The following is a 20,922-nucleotide window of genomic DNA, read 5'->3' as shown; positions in this document are numbered from 1 at the left end:
TTGGAGCGCCAACATCTTTTTATTTTACCACCAATTGGTGCATGGTATTATTGTTTCTGGCTCATTATCATATTTTTGCGTGTCCCTATATTAATTCTGTTGCACCCATTTATGAGACTTCTGTACCAATTTAACTGATGTGTGGTAGTAGTGCCCTATCAATCTAAAATGTATAAGATACAGATTGGAGTGGGAGCAAGTCTTAAACCTTTAACGGTTGAGCATTTTGGCATGTTCTTTTGGTCTGCTTTTATCTGTCGTCACTGCCAGTTCGAAGCCTTATCTATGGCCTTTAAAAGTGCAAGTGATATAAAATACAAATATTAATAGATATGCTGTAATGCGTAAACACTTTACCTAGCAACCAACCTGCTTGCATCAATCCGAGTAAAATACTGTAAAATCCACCCCCATCTCCCATCAATTAATTTAATGAATTCATCCATTCATTCATTAATTTATTACGATTACTTTTTACAGTATAATACTATACATTTTACATTATTGTACTGTGTGTATTTGATCTGATTTTCACAGTAACCTACTTGCCACTAGCTGCTTGTATGTTACGGTAAAATTCGCAAGAACCCCAAACTGGAGGTTCAAAGGCAAAAATATTTATAATTTATTAGGGCATCATACTGCCCAAAAAGTGCAAAGTGCAGAAAAATGCAGAAATAAAAGGTTAAAAATGACAAACGTTTTGGTATTTCAAACCATCATCAGTGTCCTGAAGTGTGCATTTCAATATGCACCTTGCACTTTTAGGACATCATGATATCCTAATAAATTATTTATATTGTTGCATTTGAGCCTCGGGTTTGGATTATTCCAAAATCCCAACGGAGTGCAGTCTCTATCTTTCTATTAATATATATGTTTTAAACAATGCACCTGTAGCAGACTATTTGATATTAAGGACCTTAAAAGAGGGCAGACGGCCCTCCCATTTTTTCACTGCTTGGATCTCAACTCTTCTTATTGTCACTCCTTATAAGTGCAGCATATAACACTCACACAAGTAATTGCCAGGGTTTTACTTACCAGTTTACTGGAGGATGTACCTTCACCTGGTTTGGTCCCTGGAGAAAAACAGTGTCACAATCTAATCAGCCTTACATGATGAGAGCAGTGTAAAACTTTACCAGCAGTTTTCATTTAGAAAAGCACTTCATAGTAATTTCCGATTAATCGTTTAGCAGCTTATTACAACATTAGTATTCGTGAGGTGTACCATTCCCATTTGTGTCAGGCAGTATTCCTGGTTGAGAATTTGGTATCTCACCTTCTTCCTTGGTGACGCCCAGGCATCCCATCAGCTCCTGCAGGGACAGAGCCTTGTCATTGCTGATGTCACAGTACTCCACAAACTTCTTCACACACTTCTTGGGCTTGGACTTCTTGCGCAGGAAACGTTTGAAAGGCTTGATCTCCTTCTTGCCGATGTCGCTGCTGGAGTTTTTATCTAGCTGACTAAAGTACCAGTGGACCACTCTCTCCTCTAGTGTGTGACTTGGGTCGGGCTCCAACATCCTGTGGATCCATGTTGGTTCGATTAATCAATCAATCAGGGAATGAATCCGTTAAAGGCCCACTCTGTGATATTTACATGAAATTAAAGAATATCACTCAGCTTCATAGCAAAAGAATATCACTCAGCTTTAAAGTGGCTTGGCTACCATTTTGATTATTTGTCTAATTAAGGAGTGGGCCAAACCATTTAAATCAATAAAAAAACAATGAATAAATCAATCAGTGACATTCTAACCTGCCGGCAGACGCTGGATCTGTGACAGCATGCACCATGTCTGTTGACAGCGCGTCGAGAACACTCGTCAGAAATTCAGTTTTCTTTGCCCCGGGACACCCTGGAAAGGAAAACAAAGGTACATATGCACCTATTATGCGTTTGATTTACAGAAGAACGTCAACATCGGTGAGTGACGAGACAGAACAATGACTCTCCATTCCATGTCATGCCGTTCAATTTTTCAAAGGCGGTTGCCACCATGAAACCCCAATAAACCTTTGGGAAGGGAAGTAAAATAACTGAGACCGTAGTTTGAACACGAGTAGCACATAAAGACGGCAGAAGGGAAAATAAAACCCAATGAGACTTTCACACAGTTTTCTTTTAATCCCTTTCAATAAGTGTCAGAATTCCCCAATCATGGAGAAGGAAAAAGTATCTCGAGGCTCCCAGAGCAAACCTATCACAGTTTTCACAACTGTGGGCTACAGGCCAGGGGCCCTGGCCCCGTATTCCCCGACGTGACAAACTAACGCCTGGTGCCATTTCATAGGCAAACTGTAGATATTATTGACTATAAGAATCTTAATATTCCCATTCGTTTGGTCTCTTTCTTCAACATTATCTGATAATATAATCAATATGTGTGGCAGGCAGGTAGCCTAGTGGTTAGAGCGTTGGACTTGTAAACGAAAGGTTGCAAAATCGAATCCCTGAGCTGACAAGTAAAAATCTGTCGTTCTGCCACTGAACATGGCAGTTAACCCATTGTTCCTAGGCCGTCATTGAAAATAAGAATTTGTTCTTAACTGACTTGCCTAGTTAAAAAAAGGTAAAATAAAAAATAAAAATGTGTTTGATGGACTGAGTATTTGAACTTTGAAAAAATAAATAATTTAAGAAATATACATAGCCGGTATGTGCATTATATGTGTCACTGTGTAAATTGGAGTTTCGTCCACCATTGAAACAAGTTAAACAATTATATCCAACAGACACCTCCACCAAGCCTTAGCCAATCATCACATGCAGAACAGTCGGGAAAGAACATCTCCAATAACGTCTTAACTGTTAGACTGGCTTGGCGGTTTCTGCTCTGAGACTTGCATTTACATTTGAGTAGGCCCTCAATGACCCAGTCCCAATAAAATATCTAGACTCTAGATGCCTCTTCCCGATAGCTAAAGTGCCTTCAGAAAGTATTTACACCCCTTAACTTCTTTCACATTTTGTTGTGTTACAGCCTGAATTTGCCAATCTCTTATTCTGTATAGGCTTTGTTCTTGTCACTTGGTCAATTAGGTTAATATTGTGGAGTAACTACAATGTTGTTGATCCATCCCCAGTTTTCTCCTGTCACAGCCATTAAACTCTGAAATTGTTTTATAGTCACCATTGGCCTCATTGTGAAATCGCTGAGTGGTTTCCTTCCTCTCCGGCAACTGAGTTAGAAAGGACGCCTGTATCTTTGTAGTGACTGGGTGTATTGATGCACCATCCAAAGCGTAATTAATAACTTTACCATGCTCAAAGCGCAAACCTCCCGGGTCTTTGGGGTTTAATCTGTATTTGAAATTCACTGCTCGGCTGAGAGACCTTACATATAATTGCACGTATGGGGTAGAGAGATGAGGTAGTCATTCAATAATTATGTTCATGCAACTTATTATGTGACTTGTTAAGAAAATTTGTACTCCTGAATGTACAGATGAAGTCGGAAGTTTACATACACTTAGGTTGGAGTCATTAACTTGTTTTTCAACCATTCCACAAATGTCATGTTAACAAACTAGGCTAATTGATGTTTACATACACCTTCGCCAAATACATTTAAACTCAGTTTTTCACAATTCCTGACATTTAATCCTAGTAAAAATTCTATGTCTTAGGTCAGTTATGATCACCACTTTATTTTAAGAATGGGAAATGTCAGAATAATAGTAGAGAGAATGATTTATTTCAGCTTTTATTTCTTTCATCACATTCCCAGTGGGTCAGAAGTTTACGTACACTCAATTAGTATTTGGTAGCATTGCCTTTAAGTTGTTTAACTTGGGTCAAACGTTTCGGGTAGCCTTTCACAAGCTTCCCACAATAAGTTGGGTGAATATTGGCCCATTCTTCCTCACAGAGCTGGTTTAACTGAGTCAAGTTTGCAGGCCTCCTTGCTCACACACGCTTTTTTAGTTCTGCCCACACATTTTCTATAGGATTGAGGTCAGGGCTTTGTGATGGCCACTCCAATACCTTGACTTTGTTGTCCTCAGGCCATTTTGCCACAACCTTGGAAGTATGCTTGGGGTCATTGTCCATTTGGAAGACTCAGTTGCGACCAAGCTTTAACTTCCTGACTGATGTCTTGAGATGTTGCTTCAATATATCTACATCATTTTTCTGCCTCATGTTGCAATCCATTTTGTGAAGTGCACCAGTCCCTCCTGCAGCAAAGCACCCCCACAACATGGTGCTGCCACCCCCGTGCTTCACGGTTGGGATGGTGTTATTCAGCTTGCAAGCCTCCCCTTTTCCTCCAAACATAAGGATGGTCATTATGGCCAAACAGTTCTATTTTTGTTTCATTAGATCAGAGAAAACTTCTCCAAAAAGTACAATCTTTGTCCCCATGTGCAGTTGCAAACCGTAGTCTGGCTTTTTTTAATGGCGGTTTTGGAGCAGTGGCTTCTTCCTTGCTGAGCGACCTTTCAGGTTATGTCGATATAGGACACGTTTCACTGTGGATATAAACATCTTTGTTCCTGTTTCTTCCAGCATCTTCACAAGGTCCTTTGCTGTTGTTCTGGGATTGATTTGCACTTCTCGCACCAAAGTACGTTGATCTCTAGGAAACAGAACGCGCCTCCTTCCTGAGTGGTATGACGGCTGCCTGGTCCCATGGTGTTTATACTTGCGTACTATTGTTTGTACAGATGAACGTGGTACCTTCAGGCATTTGGAAATTGCTCCCTAGGATGAAATAGACTTCTGAAGGTCCCCACATTTATTTTTGAGGTCTTGGCCGATTTCTTTTGATTTTCCCATGATGTCAAGCAAAGAGGCACTGAGTTTGAAGGTAGGCCTTGAAATTCATCCAAAGGTACACCTCCAAATGAATCAAATGATGTCAATTAGCCTATCAGAAGCTTCTAAAGCCATGACATAATTTTCTGGATTTTTCCAAGCTGTTTAAAGGCACAGTCAACTTAGTGTATGTAAACTTCTGACCCACTGGAATTGTGATATAGTGAATAATAAGTGAAATAATCTGTCTGTAAACAATTGTTGGAAAAATAACTTGTGTCATGCACAAAGTAGATGGCCTGACTGACTTGCCAAATCTATAGTTTGTTAACAAGAGATTTGTGGGGTGGTTTAAAAACTAGTTTTATTGACTCCAACCTAAGTGTATGTAAACTTCCGACTTCAACTGTAAATGGAATTTCTGTAGTCCTCCAGGATGTCAAATGTCCCTCCAGTTCATACAAATGTTAAGCCACTAGACACTCCCTCTTGGCAGCAGACGGTGTGTGTGTGGGGGCGTTCAACACTTGTCTAGTAATCAATTTAGCTAAGGGGCAGGACGCAAATGTTCTTGCTGTCATTCAAATGAAATTGAGTTTGGACATTTTCAACTCAGGCCCAGGCTGAAGCAGTAAATGCCGGAATCAGGTAATGATAATAATTACGTAATTCCAGCAATAATTAGACGTCTATCCACGTTTCTCCAAAAGTCAAATGTAGAAGGTTAAGGATTAAGTTTTTGTATAAAAAACGAGTATCCACCACTGTGATCAAACACGCAACCTTGTGATCCAGAGTAATGGACTTACGCAACCTTCGAACCATCAAACACGCAACCTTTTGATCCAGAGTCATGGGATTTATACCCATCCACCACCCCTGTCCACAACACCCTTGTAAAATCCAAGCCTACTTGATGGTAATAGCGGTCACTGCTGCCCCTAGAGGCCGGTTTTAAGAGAATTTCCCGACATCCTCAGGGCATGGATAGATGTCCAATTTCGAAGTCACTCTTGAGTGATCTGCCTGGTTAATTCATAAACTCCCATGGGGCAAAACCCTGTCAGCACTCAGTGCAGCAGCTCCCAGGATCAGCCCCCATGGCATCCCTCAGTCCCTCACACTGGTCAAACACCCCCATCCTCTCACACCTTTCAGCGCATGTTGCCCCCTTCTCCCTTTTCGCCCCATAAACCTTTCAACACCAGTGGTTCAAGTACAAATATGCTGCCGTGATGTGAAGGCAACGTTTATAATTATCCTTCCCAGTTTCATACACTAACCGAGTTTACGGCCACTGAAGCAATAGCTCATAAAAAAAACAAGATGCAGCTTTTTCTTGACGCTCTGTCCTGACAAATTTTACAACGCGAGACGGGAGTTATATAGAACAGGGTGCCATGATAGATGCTGTATGCATGTTTGTGTGTGAGAGTGTGGCTGCAATCTCACACTGTGAGTCTTTCCAAACAAGCCTCGCTATACAGTACTCTACTACTGTTTCTGAAGGATCTCATGTTCTGTGGTTGAGGTCTCTCTCATGTGATGGTTGTAGTTGTTCCCCACCCTATTGTCACCTACTCAAGCACAGAGCACTTGGTTAACAACACATAACTTCATTAGTTTCTCTCCAGCTTGTAAAAACCAATATTTCACAAATGCTCAACAGGCTCTAGCAGTGCCAAAAATGTTTGCATTTTAACCAGCTCAGTCAACCAAGAGGTCAGGTTGAAACAGTACGGCAATAGTAAAAACAGTAGGCTACATCAATAGCAGAGGGTGTTTTCAGTGTGTGATGATATTAACCCTGCACCTGTCCCTGTCAGCCCTCAAAAGAAATGTGACCCAATGCCACAATTTGGTCTTATGTAGCAACATTTGAAATTGTGTCTTTTTTTTATTAAAGTGGAGACTCAGAGCTAGAAAATGGTGTGTCGTCATAAACTGCAGTTGAGGAACAATGAGAATGTAATTATTCTTTGAAAGTTGATAAACTTGTAAACCCACTTTTTGAGAAAATGGCCTTTGAATGTTTTGGTACCGTGGGCTGCTCCACAATGGACCTGTTCTGTTCAGTAAACTCCACCTGCTAACACAGCTCTGGCCGGGCACGGTGTTACATAAAACAGCAGTGGAACGGTCTGGAAACAGTGGAAGCTCTGTTCATGGCTCCTGCTTGGCCTGGATTATTAACATGTTGACCCCCCCATCCCCTCCTGATCTGTTGTATACATTTAACCAACATATTCTCTCTCTCTCTCTCTGGCAAAAAAAAAACACTTTGTGTCAAACAGTACAACTGTTTAATTTGATTAACTTTTAGGAACACAAGTAAATTGTTTAACTTCCCTAAAATAAGCACATTTACACACATTTATGGTCACATTTGATGTTTCAAAATGGTTTTTGAACAGATATTTCGATAAATTACATCCATAGCCACTTGTTATGAACATTTGTCTGTTAGTCATTAGGAGTGTAGCATTGTATTTGTTGGCGTTCATTATTACGGGTTCAGCAGCAAAGCTGGTGAAACCCTATTCTATTTCTTCTGGTTCATTATTATTAGGGGTTCAAGCAGCTAAACTGGTGAAAGCATATTGTATTTGTTGGCATTCATTAGGGATTCAGTAGCGAAGCTGGTGAAACCCTACTGTATTTGTTGGCGTTCATTATTACGGGTTCAGCAGCAAAGCTGGTGAAACCCGATTGTTTTTGATTTGGATTATTAGGGGTTCAGCAGCGCAGCTGGGATAAGAGTCGAGCTAATCTGTATGGCTCAGTTCGCTCTTGGACAGGAAGAATCATTAATATAAGATCATTTGATTTTTGCGGCCATATTGTTTGAACAAGAGTCTTGAAGATGTGCATCCATAAATGTTATATACCAAATGTGGCTATTTGTGGTTCTGGAGAAGAAGACACCTGCATTGCTTGCTTTTTGGGGTTTCAGGCTGGGTTTCTGTACAGCACTTTGAGATACTAGCTGATGTAAGAAGGGCTATATAAATACATTTGATTTGATTTGATTTTAAAGTAGTTAACATCATAAAATGTTTTCCAAAATGTGCATAATATGTGATCTGTAAAAAATTTTGTTGTGATATTGGACACGTATGGAAAGGAGTACAGAAGTAGCTCCTCCTAGCGAAACGTGTCCAATTTGTCCTGATGGTGGCGCAATGGGCCCACAGCTTGAACCCTGGCATTGCTGCTTGCAACTATATTTAGGGGTTCCATCTGCGAAGCTGGTGAAACACTATTTTATTTGTTGGTGTTCATTATTATTAAGGATTCAAGCATCGAAGCTGGAAGAACCCTATTCTATTAGTTGCCGTTGATTATTATTATTTATTTTTTTATGGGTTCAGCGGCAAAGCTGGTGAAACTCTATTGTATTTGTTCCAGTTCATTATTGTTATTATTTTTATGTCCCTTTTTCAGAAATTTTGGTGAAAAATGTCAAATTCCTGTCAGATCAAAAGGCTCAAGACTACCATATTCCTAAGTTGCACAAAGGCCCAAGGGCCACACTCTCTCATGCTATACCATGCCAATTGGCCATATGGTGGCACTATAACAAGCGATTGAAAATGCAAACTTTGAAAGGTCAGCCCCCGCACCCCGTATGACAATGAGATGTAGTCCATATGTCCCGTTCCTCATATGGAACAAATTTGCCTCAAAATCCATACAGTCCGCCATGATGGATTTTACACCATTTTGAATTTAGTGGAAAAAAATTAAAACGCTACTCCTCTGGCACCGAATGACCGATCGTCACAGAACCTGATACATGGCATCTATGGACCAAGGTCTGTAGAGCCACTATAATCCAGGCTTGTATTTCAAACAACATGGCTGCTTCTGACCAATAAACACTCAAGTGGGAGTGGTCTGTCAAAAATGTATATAAATCAGTCACGGATATTTGTATTGTAACGAAACTTGGTACACATGTTCCAAATAATGTGAAGCCTCAACATATGCAAGCACATTCATATCGACCACACGGTGATGCTATAACAGGCACGTGTTTATAGCTCTTGATTTGTTTGACTCAGAGTGATGAAATTTGGCACACATGCTCAAGGATATGAGTCTCAATAACCTGTCAGATATGGTTGAGTTTGGCAACGTTGTTGCTCTGTTGGTCAGGAAAAAATATTTATGCTAGCTTATTGGCTCATAGCGGACATATTGTTTCAGCTAGAGTTTTGGAAAATTGTGCAAACACCACATTTGGTTCTGATCAGTCCAGCGGTTCTGAGGAAGAAGACGTTTAATGTAGTCAACATCATTAAAAATAGTAAAAAATACAGATGTAGGCACACAGACACACACAGTCACTCATAAACATAAACACACACATACACACACTGGAATTGAAATTTAAAATAGGGCAGGACTTATTCATTAAATCAACAAGCGCTATAAAGATTTGCTGTATTACAACTCATTGCTGTAGATTGCAAGATGGAAAAGGTATTAGATATACATGGTCATCGGAAGGCAAGACAGCGGGTTGAAAGTAGGGAGGTTTAAAGAGCTCAGGAAAAAGAACGATAGAGAGTTGTTGATCCTGGGGTTAAGATTTAGTGAATTAATGTATAATGGTCAAAATATGGCAAAAATGATGTACATGAACTAATAACCTACATTCAATTTCTGGTTGTGTATTAATTGTGGCAACTTGTCCTGATTGGACATTTCTGCTACAAAATGGATGCAGTTAAACTGAGTTATACAGGGTCATTAACATGAGGCAGGAGGTTTCTAAAGCACAAAAGAGAGAAATTATGTTATTGGATCCATGGGAATTATTTGAGCCACTTGTGCATGTTATGATGCTTAAAATATGTTTGGCAATTGCCTATATCCACTCCAATGTTATCACAATAAGAAAAAGTTACACATATTTATATTTGTAAGTGGCTGTTGTAGATAATTTAGTGAACATCTTCAACGGCCACATTCAACAAATGAAAGTGTGTTTGTAACACTGTCACAGTAAAAGCAGTGCTGATGCCTGCACAGTATGTTGCCCAGTCAAAGTTTATCCGACAACCGAAATTCTGACCTTTGCCTGGTTGTCCGTGAGCAAAGTGGGTATCAAGGTAAGCATGTGAAAGTTGTGCCAGTTAACGTGTTTGTGTTCAAAGTGAAGATTTCAATCAAATGGGTTTGTTGGTATTTGTAGCAGTATTATCTTTGATGGTATGTAGCTAGCTAGCTACAATGAACAGGAGATGGATATCAAGCTAATGTTAGTTAGTAACAAAATAACAAATGATTGATTGGTGTTTTTGTAAGCAGTTTTATATCATCGAGAGGGTTGTTAGTGGATAGTGTCAGACTTCGGTAGTAACGTTATCAACATTTCAATAGCCTGTCTGGCGGAAGCTTTGACAGTGCAACATTTCAGTAGCAATCTAGCCATTAGCCACTCCACGTGACTCATGTTGTGTTCAGTTGAAAAAAGACGCTCTTCATAGAATTAATTATTAATAGAGCTCGCCAGCTTGTTGCCCTAAAACCCGGAAATGAGTTACCTCTGGTTCATTCAGCCGTTCCTATGGGGAAAATTTATGTGGAAAGAAATAGGGTTAACATATGCTTATGAGATCTTATACGTTTTGTTCTATGAAATAATATCAGTCAGATAACATGACCTTTATGAAATATGAATCCTTTGGTGCACTGTTGTTTTTTATTACATAAAATATAAAAAATTCACAAGGTGATGTTAGCAGATGAAGGTTATCTCATAGAACAAAAGATATCAGATCTCTTAAGCCTGTGTTTACCACAGACCTTATTTTCAGCGCTTATCCAAAAACATTTAAAAACTCCATAAATGTTCCCATAGGCTGCTCAATGGCGGATTTAGTGCCTACAAAAAGATGGCAACAAAAGACAGCATTACTATTGGTCTCTATTAGAATACTAGAATAGACATGAACATTCATTTGTGGCAGCATCATGATGTCTGAGAGCTAAAAAGCTACTGGCAGGTAGTTAACGTGTTAGCCACCTAGCTAAGGCCTATAAGGGGGGGAAGCTGGTAGGTTGGTAAAACTGATCAGAGATGCATTCTCTCCGCTGAATTCTCACTTTGTACAAATTGTCCCCAGGTGGTTTGACTGGCTTCTCGTCAAAGTCAGTCAGTGACAGTGTCACGATTAACTTTTCAGGGCTCTCGATAAATGTATAAACGCTAGTTACCTTTTCCAACAATAACAGTGGTAGAAATTTGTTTTGAAAAGTTAGGCTACTTTTATGTTATCATATCAGTGACTGTCTGATTTACGATTTACAGTTGAAGTCGGAAGTTTACATACACTTATGTTGGAGTCATTAAAACGCGTTTTTCAACCACTCCACAAATGTCTTGTTCACAAACTAGAGTTTTGGCAAGGAGGTTAGGACATCTACTTTGTACATGAAACAAGTAACTTTTCCAAAAATTGTTTACAGACAGATTATTTCACTTATAATTCACTGTATCACAATTCCAGTGTGTCAGAAGTTTACATACACTAAGTTGACTGTGCCTTTAAACAGCTTGGAAAAATCCAGAAAATTATGTCATGGCTTTAGAAGCTTCTGATTGACATAATTTGAGTCATTTGGAGGTGTACCTGTGGATATAGTTCAAGGCCTACCTTCAAACTCAGTGCCTCTTTGCTTGACATCATGGGAAAATCAGCCAAAACCTTTGGAAAAAAAATTGTAGACCTCGACAAGTCTGGTTCATCCTTAGTAGCAGTTTACGTTCATCTGTACAAACAATAGTATGCAAGTATAAACACCATGGGACCACGCAGCCGTCATACCACTCAGGAAGGAGGCGCGTTCTGTTTCCTAGAGATTAACGTACTTTGGTGCGAGAAGTGCAAATCAATCCCAGAACAACAGCAAAGGACCTTGTGAAGATGCTGGAGGAAACAGGTACAAAAGTATATATATCCACAGTGAAATGTGTCCTATATCGACATAACCTGAAAGGTCGCTCAGCAAGGAAGAAGCCACTGCTCCAAAACCGCCATAAAAAAAGCCAGACTACGGTTTGCAACTGCACATGGGGACAAAGATTGTACTTTTTGGAGAAATTTCCTCTGATCTAATGAAACAAAAATAGAACTGTTTGGCCATAATGACCATCCTTATGTTTGGAGCAAAAAGGGGGAGGCTTGCAAGCTGAAGAACACCATTCCAACCGTGAAGCACGGGGGTGGCAGCATCATGTTGTGGCGGTGCTTTGCTGCAGGAGGGACTGGTGTGCTTCACAAAATAGATGGCATCATGAGGCAGTAAAATTATGTGGATATATACATCTCAAGACATCTGTAAGGAAGTTAAAGATTTGTTGCAAATGGGTCTTCCAAATGGACAATGACCCCAAGCATACTTCCAAAGTTGTGGCAAAAAAGTCAGCCCCTTCATTCAATTCAAAACAACTTTCACAAACAACTGCCGTTTTGACCCCTTTCCCAACATTTTACAGAAAACAATGTTTTCTATATAAAATCTACCCCTACTCTTCTGCTTTTCAAGCAACAAGTCGGATTTCAAATCGGGTCTACCAATCTGTAACTAGAGCTATTTTTGTAACCCTTCGCCTGTTTTTCTGGCTTCGGTAAAAAATGTCAGAAGTTAGCAGATTCATTCAATTCAAAACAACTTTCACAAACAACTGCCGTTTTGACCCCTTTCCCAACATTTTACAGAAAACAATGTTTTCTATATAAAATCTACCCCTACTCTTCTGCTTTTCAAGCAACAAGTCGGATTTCAAATCGGGTCTACCAATCTGTAACTAGAGCTATTTTTGTAACCCTTCGCCTGTTTTTCTGGCTTCGGTAAAAAATGTCAGAAGTTAGCAGATTCATTCAATTCAAAACAACTTTCACAAACAACTGCCGTTTTGACCCCTTTCCCAACATTTTACAGAAAACAATGTTTTCTATATAAAATCTACCCCTACTCTTCTGCTTTTCAAGCAACAAGCTTTTGCTACTGGGAAATGGCATGTCTTTCTGGCTATTGTGGTAAGCTAATATAACGCTATATTTTGTTTTCGCTTTAAAACACTTAATAAATCGGAAATATTGGCTGGAATCACAAGATGCCTGTCTTTCATTTGCTGTACACTATGTATTTTTCAGAAATGTTTTATGATGAGTATTTAGGTATTTGACGTTGGTGTCTGTAATTATTATGGCTGCTTTCGGTGCAATTTCTGATTGTAGCTGCAATGTAAACTATGATTTATACCTGAAATATGCACATTTTTTGAACAAAACATAGATTTATTGAATAACATGTTATAAGACTGTCATCTGATGAAGTTGTTTGTTGGTTAGTTTGGTTGGTTCTTGGTCAGTTAGGTTGGCTTTGTGCATGCTACCTGTGCTGTGAAAAATGTCTGTCCTTCTTTGTATTTGGTGGTGAGCTAACATAAATATACGTGCTGTTTTCGCTGTAAAACATTTTAAAAATCGGACATGTTGGCTGGATTCACAAGATGTGTACCTTTCATTTGCTGTATTGGACTTGTTAATGTGTGAAAGTTAAATATGTAAAAAATATATATTTTGAATTTCGCGCCCTGCACTTGAAGTGGCTGTTGTCATAAGTGTACCGGCGTCGGGCTGCAGCCATAAGAAGTTTTAAACAATTGAAATGCATTGCTACCAAATACTAATTGAGTGTATGTAAACTTCCGACCCACTGGGAATGTGATGAAAGAAAGAAAAGCTGAAATAAATCATTCTCTCTACTATTATTCTAACATTTCCCATTCTTAAAATAAAGTGGTGATCCTAACTGACCTAAGACATTCGATTTTTACTATTATTAAATGTCAGGAATTGTGAAAAACTGAGTTTAAATGTATTTGGAAAAGGTGTATGTAAACTTCTGACTTCAACTGTACCTATCTGGTGGAATAGGTCCATTTTAAAATATTTAGATAGAAAGACTTCTACAGTATATGAGCTTTTATCGTCTGTACAATTTGATTAATTCCAGCCATGAAAGTTAACAATGGTTTAGAAAGAGGCACTATGTTGCCAGCATGTTATAGCCACAATCATCTACTATCTAGTACTTGTCGGATAAGGATTGACATATTTTTTTTGTTGCCAAATCACCCAACCCTAACTCACACAATGTAACAATCTATGACAGAATTATTTGTTCGGTATTGGATTATATACTGTGAAATATTTATTGGACATTGGCTAACGTAATTGTCTCTCTTTTGTCTTTTTCATGTGTTCATTTGATTGGATTGGGAGTGTGAATTGCTATTGTGGATGGTGCTTTTAGGTATGTCACATAAACCACACAGGAGCTCTACTTCGGACAAGTAGAGCAAAAAAAAAGTCTGTGCTGCAGGATGACACACTCTGAAGTGCAGTCATGCACAGCGAAAAACATTGGTAGGACCTTTAAAAATAAGTTTGACGTTTTTGCCTAATTCTGTTTTTTTTGCCTAAACAATGCTTAAATGTCACGATCGTGTGGAGGATTGACGGACCAAAACGCAGCATTAGGAAAATAAGCCATCTCCTTTTATTGACGAAGAAGGCAAAAATGAAACAAACACACTTACGAACTAATCAAAACAATAAACGATCGTGAAGCTAAATAAACGATGTACACACAGGCTACAAACGTTTAACATAGACAACTACTCACAACAAATGAAAGCCTATGGCTACCCTAAATATGGCTCCCAATCAGAGACAACCGAAATCAGCTGTCTCTAATTGGGAACTCATTCAGGCAACCATAGACTCTCCTAGACAACTAAACATACATAGACAACGCTAGACACATGTACTCAACACAAACCCATATGCTACACCCAACAACCCCTTTACCATAGAATCACCCAAAACCAACAAAACACAAACATTCCCCATGTCACACCCTGACCTAACTAAAATAATAAAGAAAACAAAGAATACTAAGGCCAGGGCGTGACATTAAACAACATCAGGGGAAGTCTTTTGAGACCTGGGAAAAAATATAAACGCAACATGCAACAATTTACTCAGGTACAGTTCATATAAGGAAATCAGTCAACTGAAATAAAATCATTAGGCCCTAATCTATGGATTTCAAATGACTTAGAATACAGATATGCATCTGTTGGTCACAGATAACTGAAGAAAAAGGTAGGGGTGTGGATCAGAAAACCAGTCAGTATCTGGTGTGACCACCATTTGCGTCAAGCAGTGTGACACGTCTCCTTTGCGTAAAGTTGATCAGTTGATTGTGGAATGTTGTCCCACTCCTCTTCAATGGCTGTGCGAAGTTGCTGGATATTGGCGGGAACTGGAACACGCTGTCGTACACGTCGATACAGAGCATCCCAAACATGCTCAATTGGTGACATGTCTGATGAGTATGCAGGCCATGGAAGAACTGGGACATTTTCAGCTTCCAGGAATCGTGTCCAGATCCTTGCGACAATGGGCCATGCATTATCATGCTGAAACATGATGTGACGACGGCAGATGAATGGCACGACAATGGGCATCAGGATCTCGTCAGGGTATCTCTGCATTCAAATTGCCATTGATAAAACGTAATTGTGTTCGTTGTCTGTAGCATCCATTTTGGCCTGATGTTGAATCAGTGGGCCCACAGCTTTAGCCCGGAAATGCTGCTTGCAGCTTTAATTAGCTTTTTTACTTCAGTTTATTTGGTAAATATTTTCTTAACTCTTCTTGAACTGCACTGTTGGTTAAGGGCTTGTAAGTAAGCATTTCACGGCATTTCACTTGTTGTATTCGGCGCATTTCACTTGTTGTATTCGGCACAAGTGACAAATAAAGTTTGATTTGATTTCATACACAATCCATGTCTTAATTGTCTCAAGGCTTAAAAATATTTAACCCGTCTCCTCTCCTTCATCTACACTGATTGAAGAGGATTTAACAAGTGAAATCAGTAAGGGATCATTGCTTTCACCTGGATTCAGCTTTGCAGTCCATGTCATGGAAAAAGCAGGTGTTCTTAATGTTTTGTACACTCAGTGTATGTGCCAAGGTCTCTGAACCCAATATTTTCCAGACTAGTATGTCAAACATCATGGCTAATATTGACCAATATTGGGTGTGGTCTGGCACATTCATGCATATAAATCAGACACAGATATAACCAAACTTGGTAAACATGTTCGAAACAGTGTCAAGACTCAACAAATGCAAATATATTCACCTCGAAGACACGGTGGAGCTATAACGGGCACATGTTTATATCTCTTGATCTGTTTGACTCTGTTGATCTGTTTGATTAAATTTGGCACACATGCTAAAGGATATGAGTCTAGCTAATGTGTAAACTATGGTTCACTTTGGCCACATGGGGGCGCTGTTGAACAGGAAGACATTCACACAAGCTCATTTGCTTATTGCCGCCATATTGTATTAGCAAGAGTCTTGAAAAATGTAGTGCTGATCGGTCTAGCGGTTCTGGAGAAGAGGGCATTTAAACTAGTCAACATCATTGGAAATTGTCAAAAATCCATCAAGATCAAACTGGCAATCCAATTTTATCACGAATGTTTGAATGTTTTACTATTGAGTCCACATTTTCAGCACCACTAGTATACAAAAGAGAGATTATTTGTAATTCCTTCATGTTAACACAAACATCATCGTAAATGTTTTAGTTTTTTTGTTGGTAACTACTCTGGCTTGCGAAAGTATTCACCCCCTTGACATTTTTCCTATTTTGTTGCCTTACAAGCTGGAAATAAAACGGATTATTTGGGGATTTGTATCATTTGATTTACACAACATGCCTACCACATTGAAGAACAAAAAATAAGACAAATAAACTGAAAACTTGAACGTGCATAACTATTCACCCCCCCAAAGTCAATACTTTGTAGAGCCACCTTTTGCAGCAAATACAGCTGCAAGTCTCTTGGGGTATGTCTCTATAAGATTGGCATGTCTAACCAGTGGGATATTTGCCCATTCTTCAAGGTTAAACTGCTCCAGCTCCTTCAAGTTGGACGAGTTCCACTGGTGTTCAGCAATCTTTAAGTCATACCACAGATTGTTAATTGGATTGAGGTCTGGGCTTTGACTAGGCCATTCCAAGACATTTAAATGTTTCCCCTTAAAACACTCGAGTGTTGCTTTAAGCAGTATGCTTAGGGTCATTGTCCTGCTGGAAGGTGAACCTCTGTCCCAGTCTCAAATCTCTGGAAGACTGAAACAGGTTTCCCTCAAGAATTTCCCTGTATTTAGCGCTATCCATCATTCCGACCAGATTTCCAGTCCCTGACGATGAAAAACATCCCCACAGCATGATGCTGCCACCACCATGCTTCACTGTGGAGATGGTATTCTCGGGGTGATGAGAGGTGTTGGGCTTTTGCCAGACATAGTGTTTTCCTTCATGGCCAAAAAGATCAATTTTAGTCTCATCTGACCAGAGTACCTTCTTCCATATGTTTGGAGAGTCTCCCACATGCCTTTTGGCTAACACCAAATGTGTTTGCTTAATTTTTTCTTTAAGCAATGGCTTTTTTTTCTGGCCACTCTTCCGTAAAGGCCAGATCTGTGGAGTGTACTGCTTAAAGTAGTCCTATGGACAGATGAGCAGTATGCTTAGGGTCATTGTCCTGCTGGAAGGTGAACCTCTGTCCCAGTCTCAAATCTCTGGAAGACTGAAACAGGTTTCCTTCAAGAATTTCCCTGTATTTAGCGCTATCCATAATTACGACCAGATTTCCAGTCCCTGACGATGAAAAACATCCCCACAGCATGATGCTGCCACCACCATGCTTCACTGTGGAGATGGTATTCTCGGGGTGATGAGAGGTGTTGGGCTTTTGCCAGACATAGTGTTTTCCTTCATGGCCAAAAAGATCAATTTTAGTCTCATCTGACCAGAGTACCTTCTTCCATATGTTTGGAGAGTCTCCCACATGCCTTTTGGCTAACACCAAATGTGTTTGCTTAATTTTTTCTTTAAGCAATGGCTTTTTTCTTCTGGCCACTCTTCCGTAAAGGACAGATCTGTGGAGTGTACTGCTTAAAGTGGTCCTATGGACAGATACTCTAATCTCCACTTTGCAGCTCCTTCAGGGTCACCTTTAGTCTATTTGTTGCCTCTCTGATTTAATGCCCTCCTTGCCTGGTCCGGGAGTTTTGGTGGGTGGCCCTCTCTTGGCAGGTTTGTTGTGGTGCCATAGTCTTTCCACCTTTTTATAATGGATTTAATGGTGCTCCATGGGATGTTAAGTTCCTGATATATTTTTTATATCCCAACCCTGATCTGTACTTCTCCACAACTTTGTCCCTGACTGTTTGGAGAGCTTCTTGGTCTTCATGGTGCCGCTTGCTTGGTGGTGCCCCTTGCTTAGTGGTGTTGCAAACTCTGGGCCTTTCAGAACCGGTGTATATACACTGAGATAATGTGACATATTATGTGGCACTTAGATTGCACACAAGTGGATTTTATTTAACTAATTATGTGACTTCTGAAGGTAATTGGTTGCAGCAGATCTTATTCAGGGGCTTCATAGCAAAGGGGGTGAATACATATAAACGCATCACTTTTCCGTTTAGAATTTTTTGAAACAAGTAATTTTTTTAATTTCACTTGACCAATTTGGACTATTTTGTGTATATCCATTACATGAAATCCAAATAAAAATCCATTTAAATTACAGGTTGTAATGCAACAAAATAGGAAAAACGGGGGATTAATACTTTTTGCAAGGCACTGTAATTGCTTGTCAAAGTCTAGAAGGATAAAAACTTTTTTTTACAAAATTACTACATTTTTGATCACTTGTGGTCAAAGTTTACCCCCGTTGGTGCTTTTAGGGTAACATAAACAAGATATAAGATTGTCAAGGCGACAGGACAATAAGCAACAACAATACTCACTTTGATATACTGAAACTTCTGTACTTTTTCAATACAAAAAAAATATGGTTCGGTACTAGAATTTTGGTTACCTTTCGGTACTTCTGTCAAATGTGTCTTACGTGATTAAGAGAATCAAGTCTGTATTAGCGGAGCCACTTTATAGTGTGAAGAGCAAAGTGCCTGCTCCACTTAATCATTAATTTCTAGAGCTGTCTGGGCTGCATTGATAGCTCCCCACTCATGCTGCACAGAAGTTAATACACTTGAATAATGCAACAGGGCATGGAGAAATATTGAAACTGTTCATGACTTTTTGCAAAAAAAATAGGGGATTGTTCACAAAAATTCTGTGACTTTAGGGAGGTTCTAAAAAGCTTCCAAGAAAGTAAAGAAACAGCGTTCTTTTAGGGCAATTTCGGTATTTTCGCAGAACGTACTATACAAGGTCCCAAGTGGTTCTATTTAATTTCATATTTAGAATTTGGTGTGACATCAGAAATATTCTCAGAACGTTCAGAGAATACAGTGCATTCAGAAAGTATTCAGACCCCTTGACCTTTTCCACATTTTTTTACATTACAGCCAGTGGTGTATAGTACTTAAGTAAAAATACTTTAAAGTACTTTTTTTCTGGCTTAATTCGTTTTTGGGGGTATCTGTAATTTCCTTTACTATTTATATCTTTGATTACTTTTACTTGTACTTCACGACATTCCTGAAGAAAATAATGTACTTCTTACTCCACACATTTTCCCCGACACCCAAAAGTTCCTTTGAATGCTTAGCAGGACAGGAAACTTGTATAATTCATGCACTTAAAGAGAAAACCCCTGCTCATCCCTACTGCATCTGATCTGGCGGACTCATTAAACACAATTTATGTAAATTATGTCTGAGTGTTGGAGTGTGCCCCTTGCTATCCGTAAATTTTAAAAAAACAAATAGATTGCTCCGTCTAGTTTGATTATTAATAAAAGGAATTATAAACTATTTTTACTTTAATTTTGATACTACAGTATATTTTAGCAATTACATTTACTTGTCATACTTTAGTATATTTAAAACCAAATACTTTATTACTTTTACTCAAGTAGAATTTTACTGGGTGACTTTCACTTTTACTTGAGTAATTTTCTATTAAGGTGTCTTTACTTTTACTCAAGTATGACATTTGGGTACTTTTACCACCGCTGGTTACAGCCTTATTCTAATGGATTAAATCGTTTTTTCCCTCATCAATCTACACACAATACCCCATAATGACAAAGCATTTTTTATTTTTTTTTGCAAACGTCTTAAAAATAAAAAACAGAATTATCACATTTACATAAGTATTCAGATCCTTTACTCGGAACTTTGTTGAAGCACCTTTGGCAGTGATTACAGCCTCAAGACTGGACATTGACTCTATATAAACTGGAAACTAGGCTGCATTTATTGTAGCTGGGGATTTTAACAAAGCAAATTTGAGATCAATGCTCCCTAATTCTTCCACGATGCATACAAAGCCCTCCCCCACCCTCCCTTCGGCAAATCTGACCAAAAAGCCATCTTGCTCGTCCCGGCTTATAGGCAGAAACTCAAACAGGATGTACCAGTGACGAGAACCATTCAACGCTGGTCTGACCAATTGGAAGCCAATCGGAAGCCACGATCAGCCTCAGAGGACAATATTGACCTATGCGCTGACTCGGTGCGTTTATAAATAAGTTTATAAATAAGTGCATTGGAGACGTCGTACCCACTGTGACCATTAACCTGTTGAGGACAGAGGGCGCTGTTTTCACTTTGGGGGAAAATCGTGCCCAATTTAAACGGCCTCGTACTCAATTCTTGCTCGTACAATATGCATATTATTATTACTATTGGATAGAAAACACTCTCTAGTTTCTAAAACCGTTTGAATTATATCTGTGAGTAAAACAGAACTCCTTTTGCAGCAAACTTCCTAACAGGAAGTGGAAAATCTGAAATCGATGCACTGTTCTTGTGCCTGCCTATTAAAACCTACCCTAACCAGACACCGTGGATGGATGGTGGAATTTGCGTAAAACTGAAAGCGCGATCCGCCGCATTTAACCATGGAAAGAGGTCTGGAGATATGGCTGAATATAAACCGTGTAGTTATTCGCTCCGCAAGGCAATCAAACAAGGCAATCAATACCAACGCAAGGCAATCAATACCAACGTATGTAAGAATGCTGTTCATTGACTACAGCTCAGCATTCAACACCATAGTACCCTCCA

General features: G+C 39.3%; 1 protein-coding gene across 3 annotated transcripts in view; it reads right to left on the bottom strand.

Moving 5' to 3' along the window:
* The window catches only part of smoc2 (SPARC related modular calcium binding 2), an 82,538-nt gene that overhangs the window by 6,386 nt on the left and 55,230 nt on the right, over nt 1–20,922 (bottom strand). For all 3 annotated transcript variants that reach the window (XM_055901689.1, XM_055901691.1, XM_055901690.1), the window contains 3 exons: nt 1,769–1,868; nt 1,286–1,533; nt 1,045–1,082 (listed from right to left, as the gene is read on the bottom strand). In XM_055901689.1, coding sequence (XP_055757664.1) covers nt 1,045–1,082; nt 1,286–1,533; nt 1,769–1,868 — 386 coding nt within the window. The remainder of the gene's footprint in view (nt 1–1,044; nt 1,083–1,285; nt 1,534–1,768; nt 1,869–20,922) is intronic.

This window comes from Salvelinus fontinalis, chromosome 37 (genome assembly GCF_029448725.1).
Source record: "Salvelinus fontinalis isolate EN_2023a chromosome 37, ASM2944872v1, whole genome shotgun sequence".
Lineage (NCBI taxonomy): Eukaryota > Metazoa > Chordata > Actinopteri > Salmoniformes > Salmonidae > Salvelinus > Salvelinus fontinalis.
The sequence above is the reverse complement of the archived record's forward strand: the minus strand, read 5'-3'. Positions and strand labels throughout refer to the sequence as shown.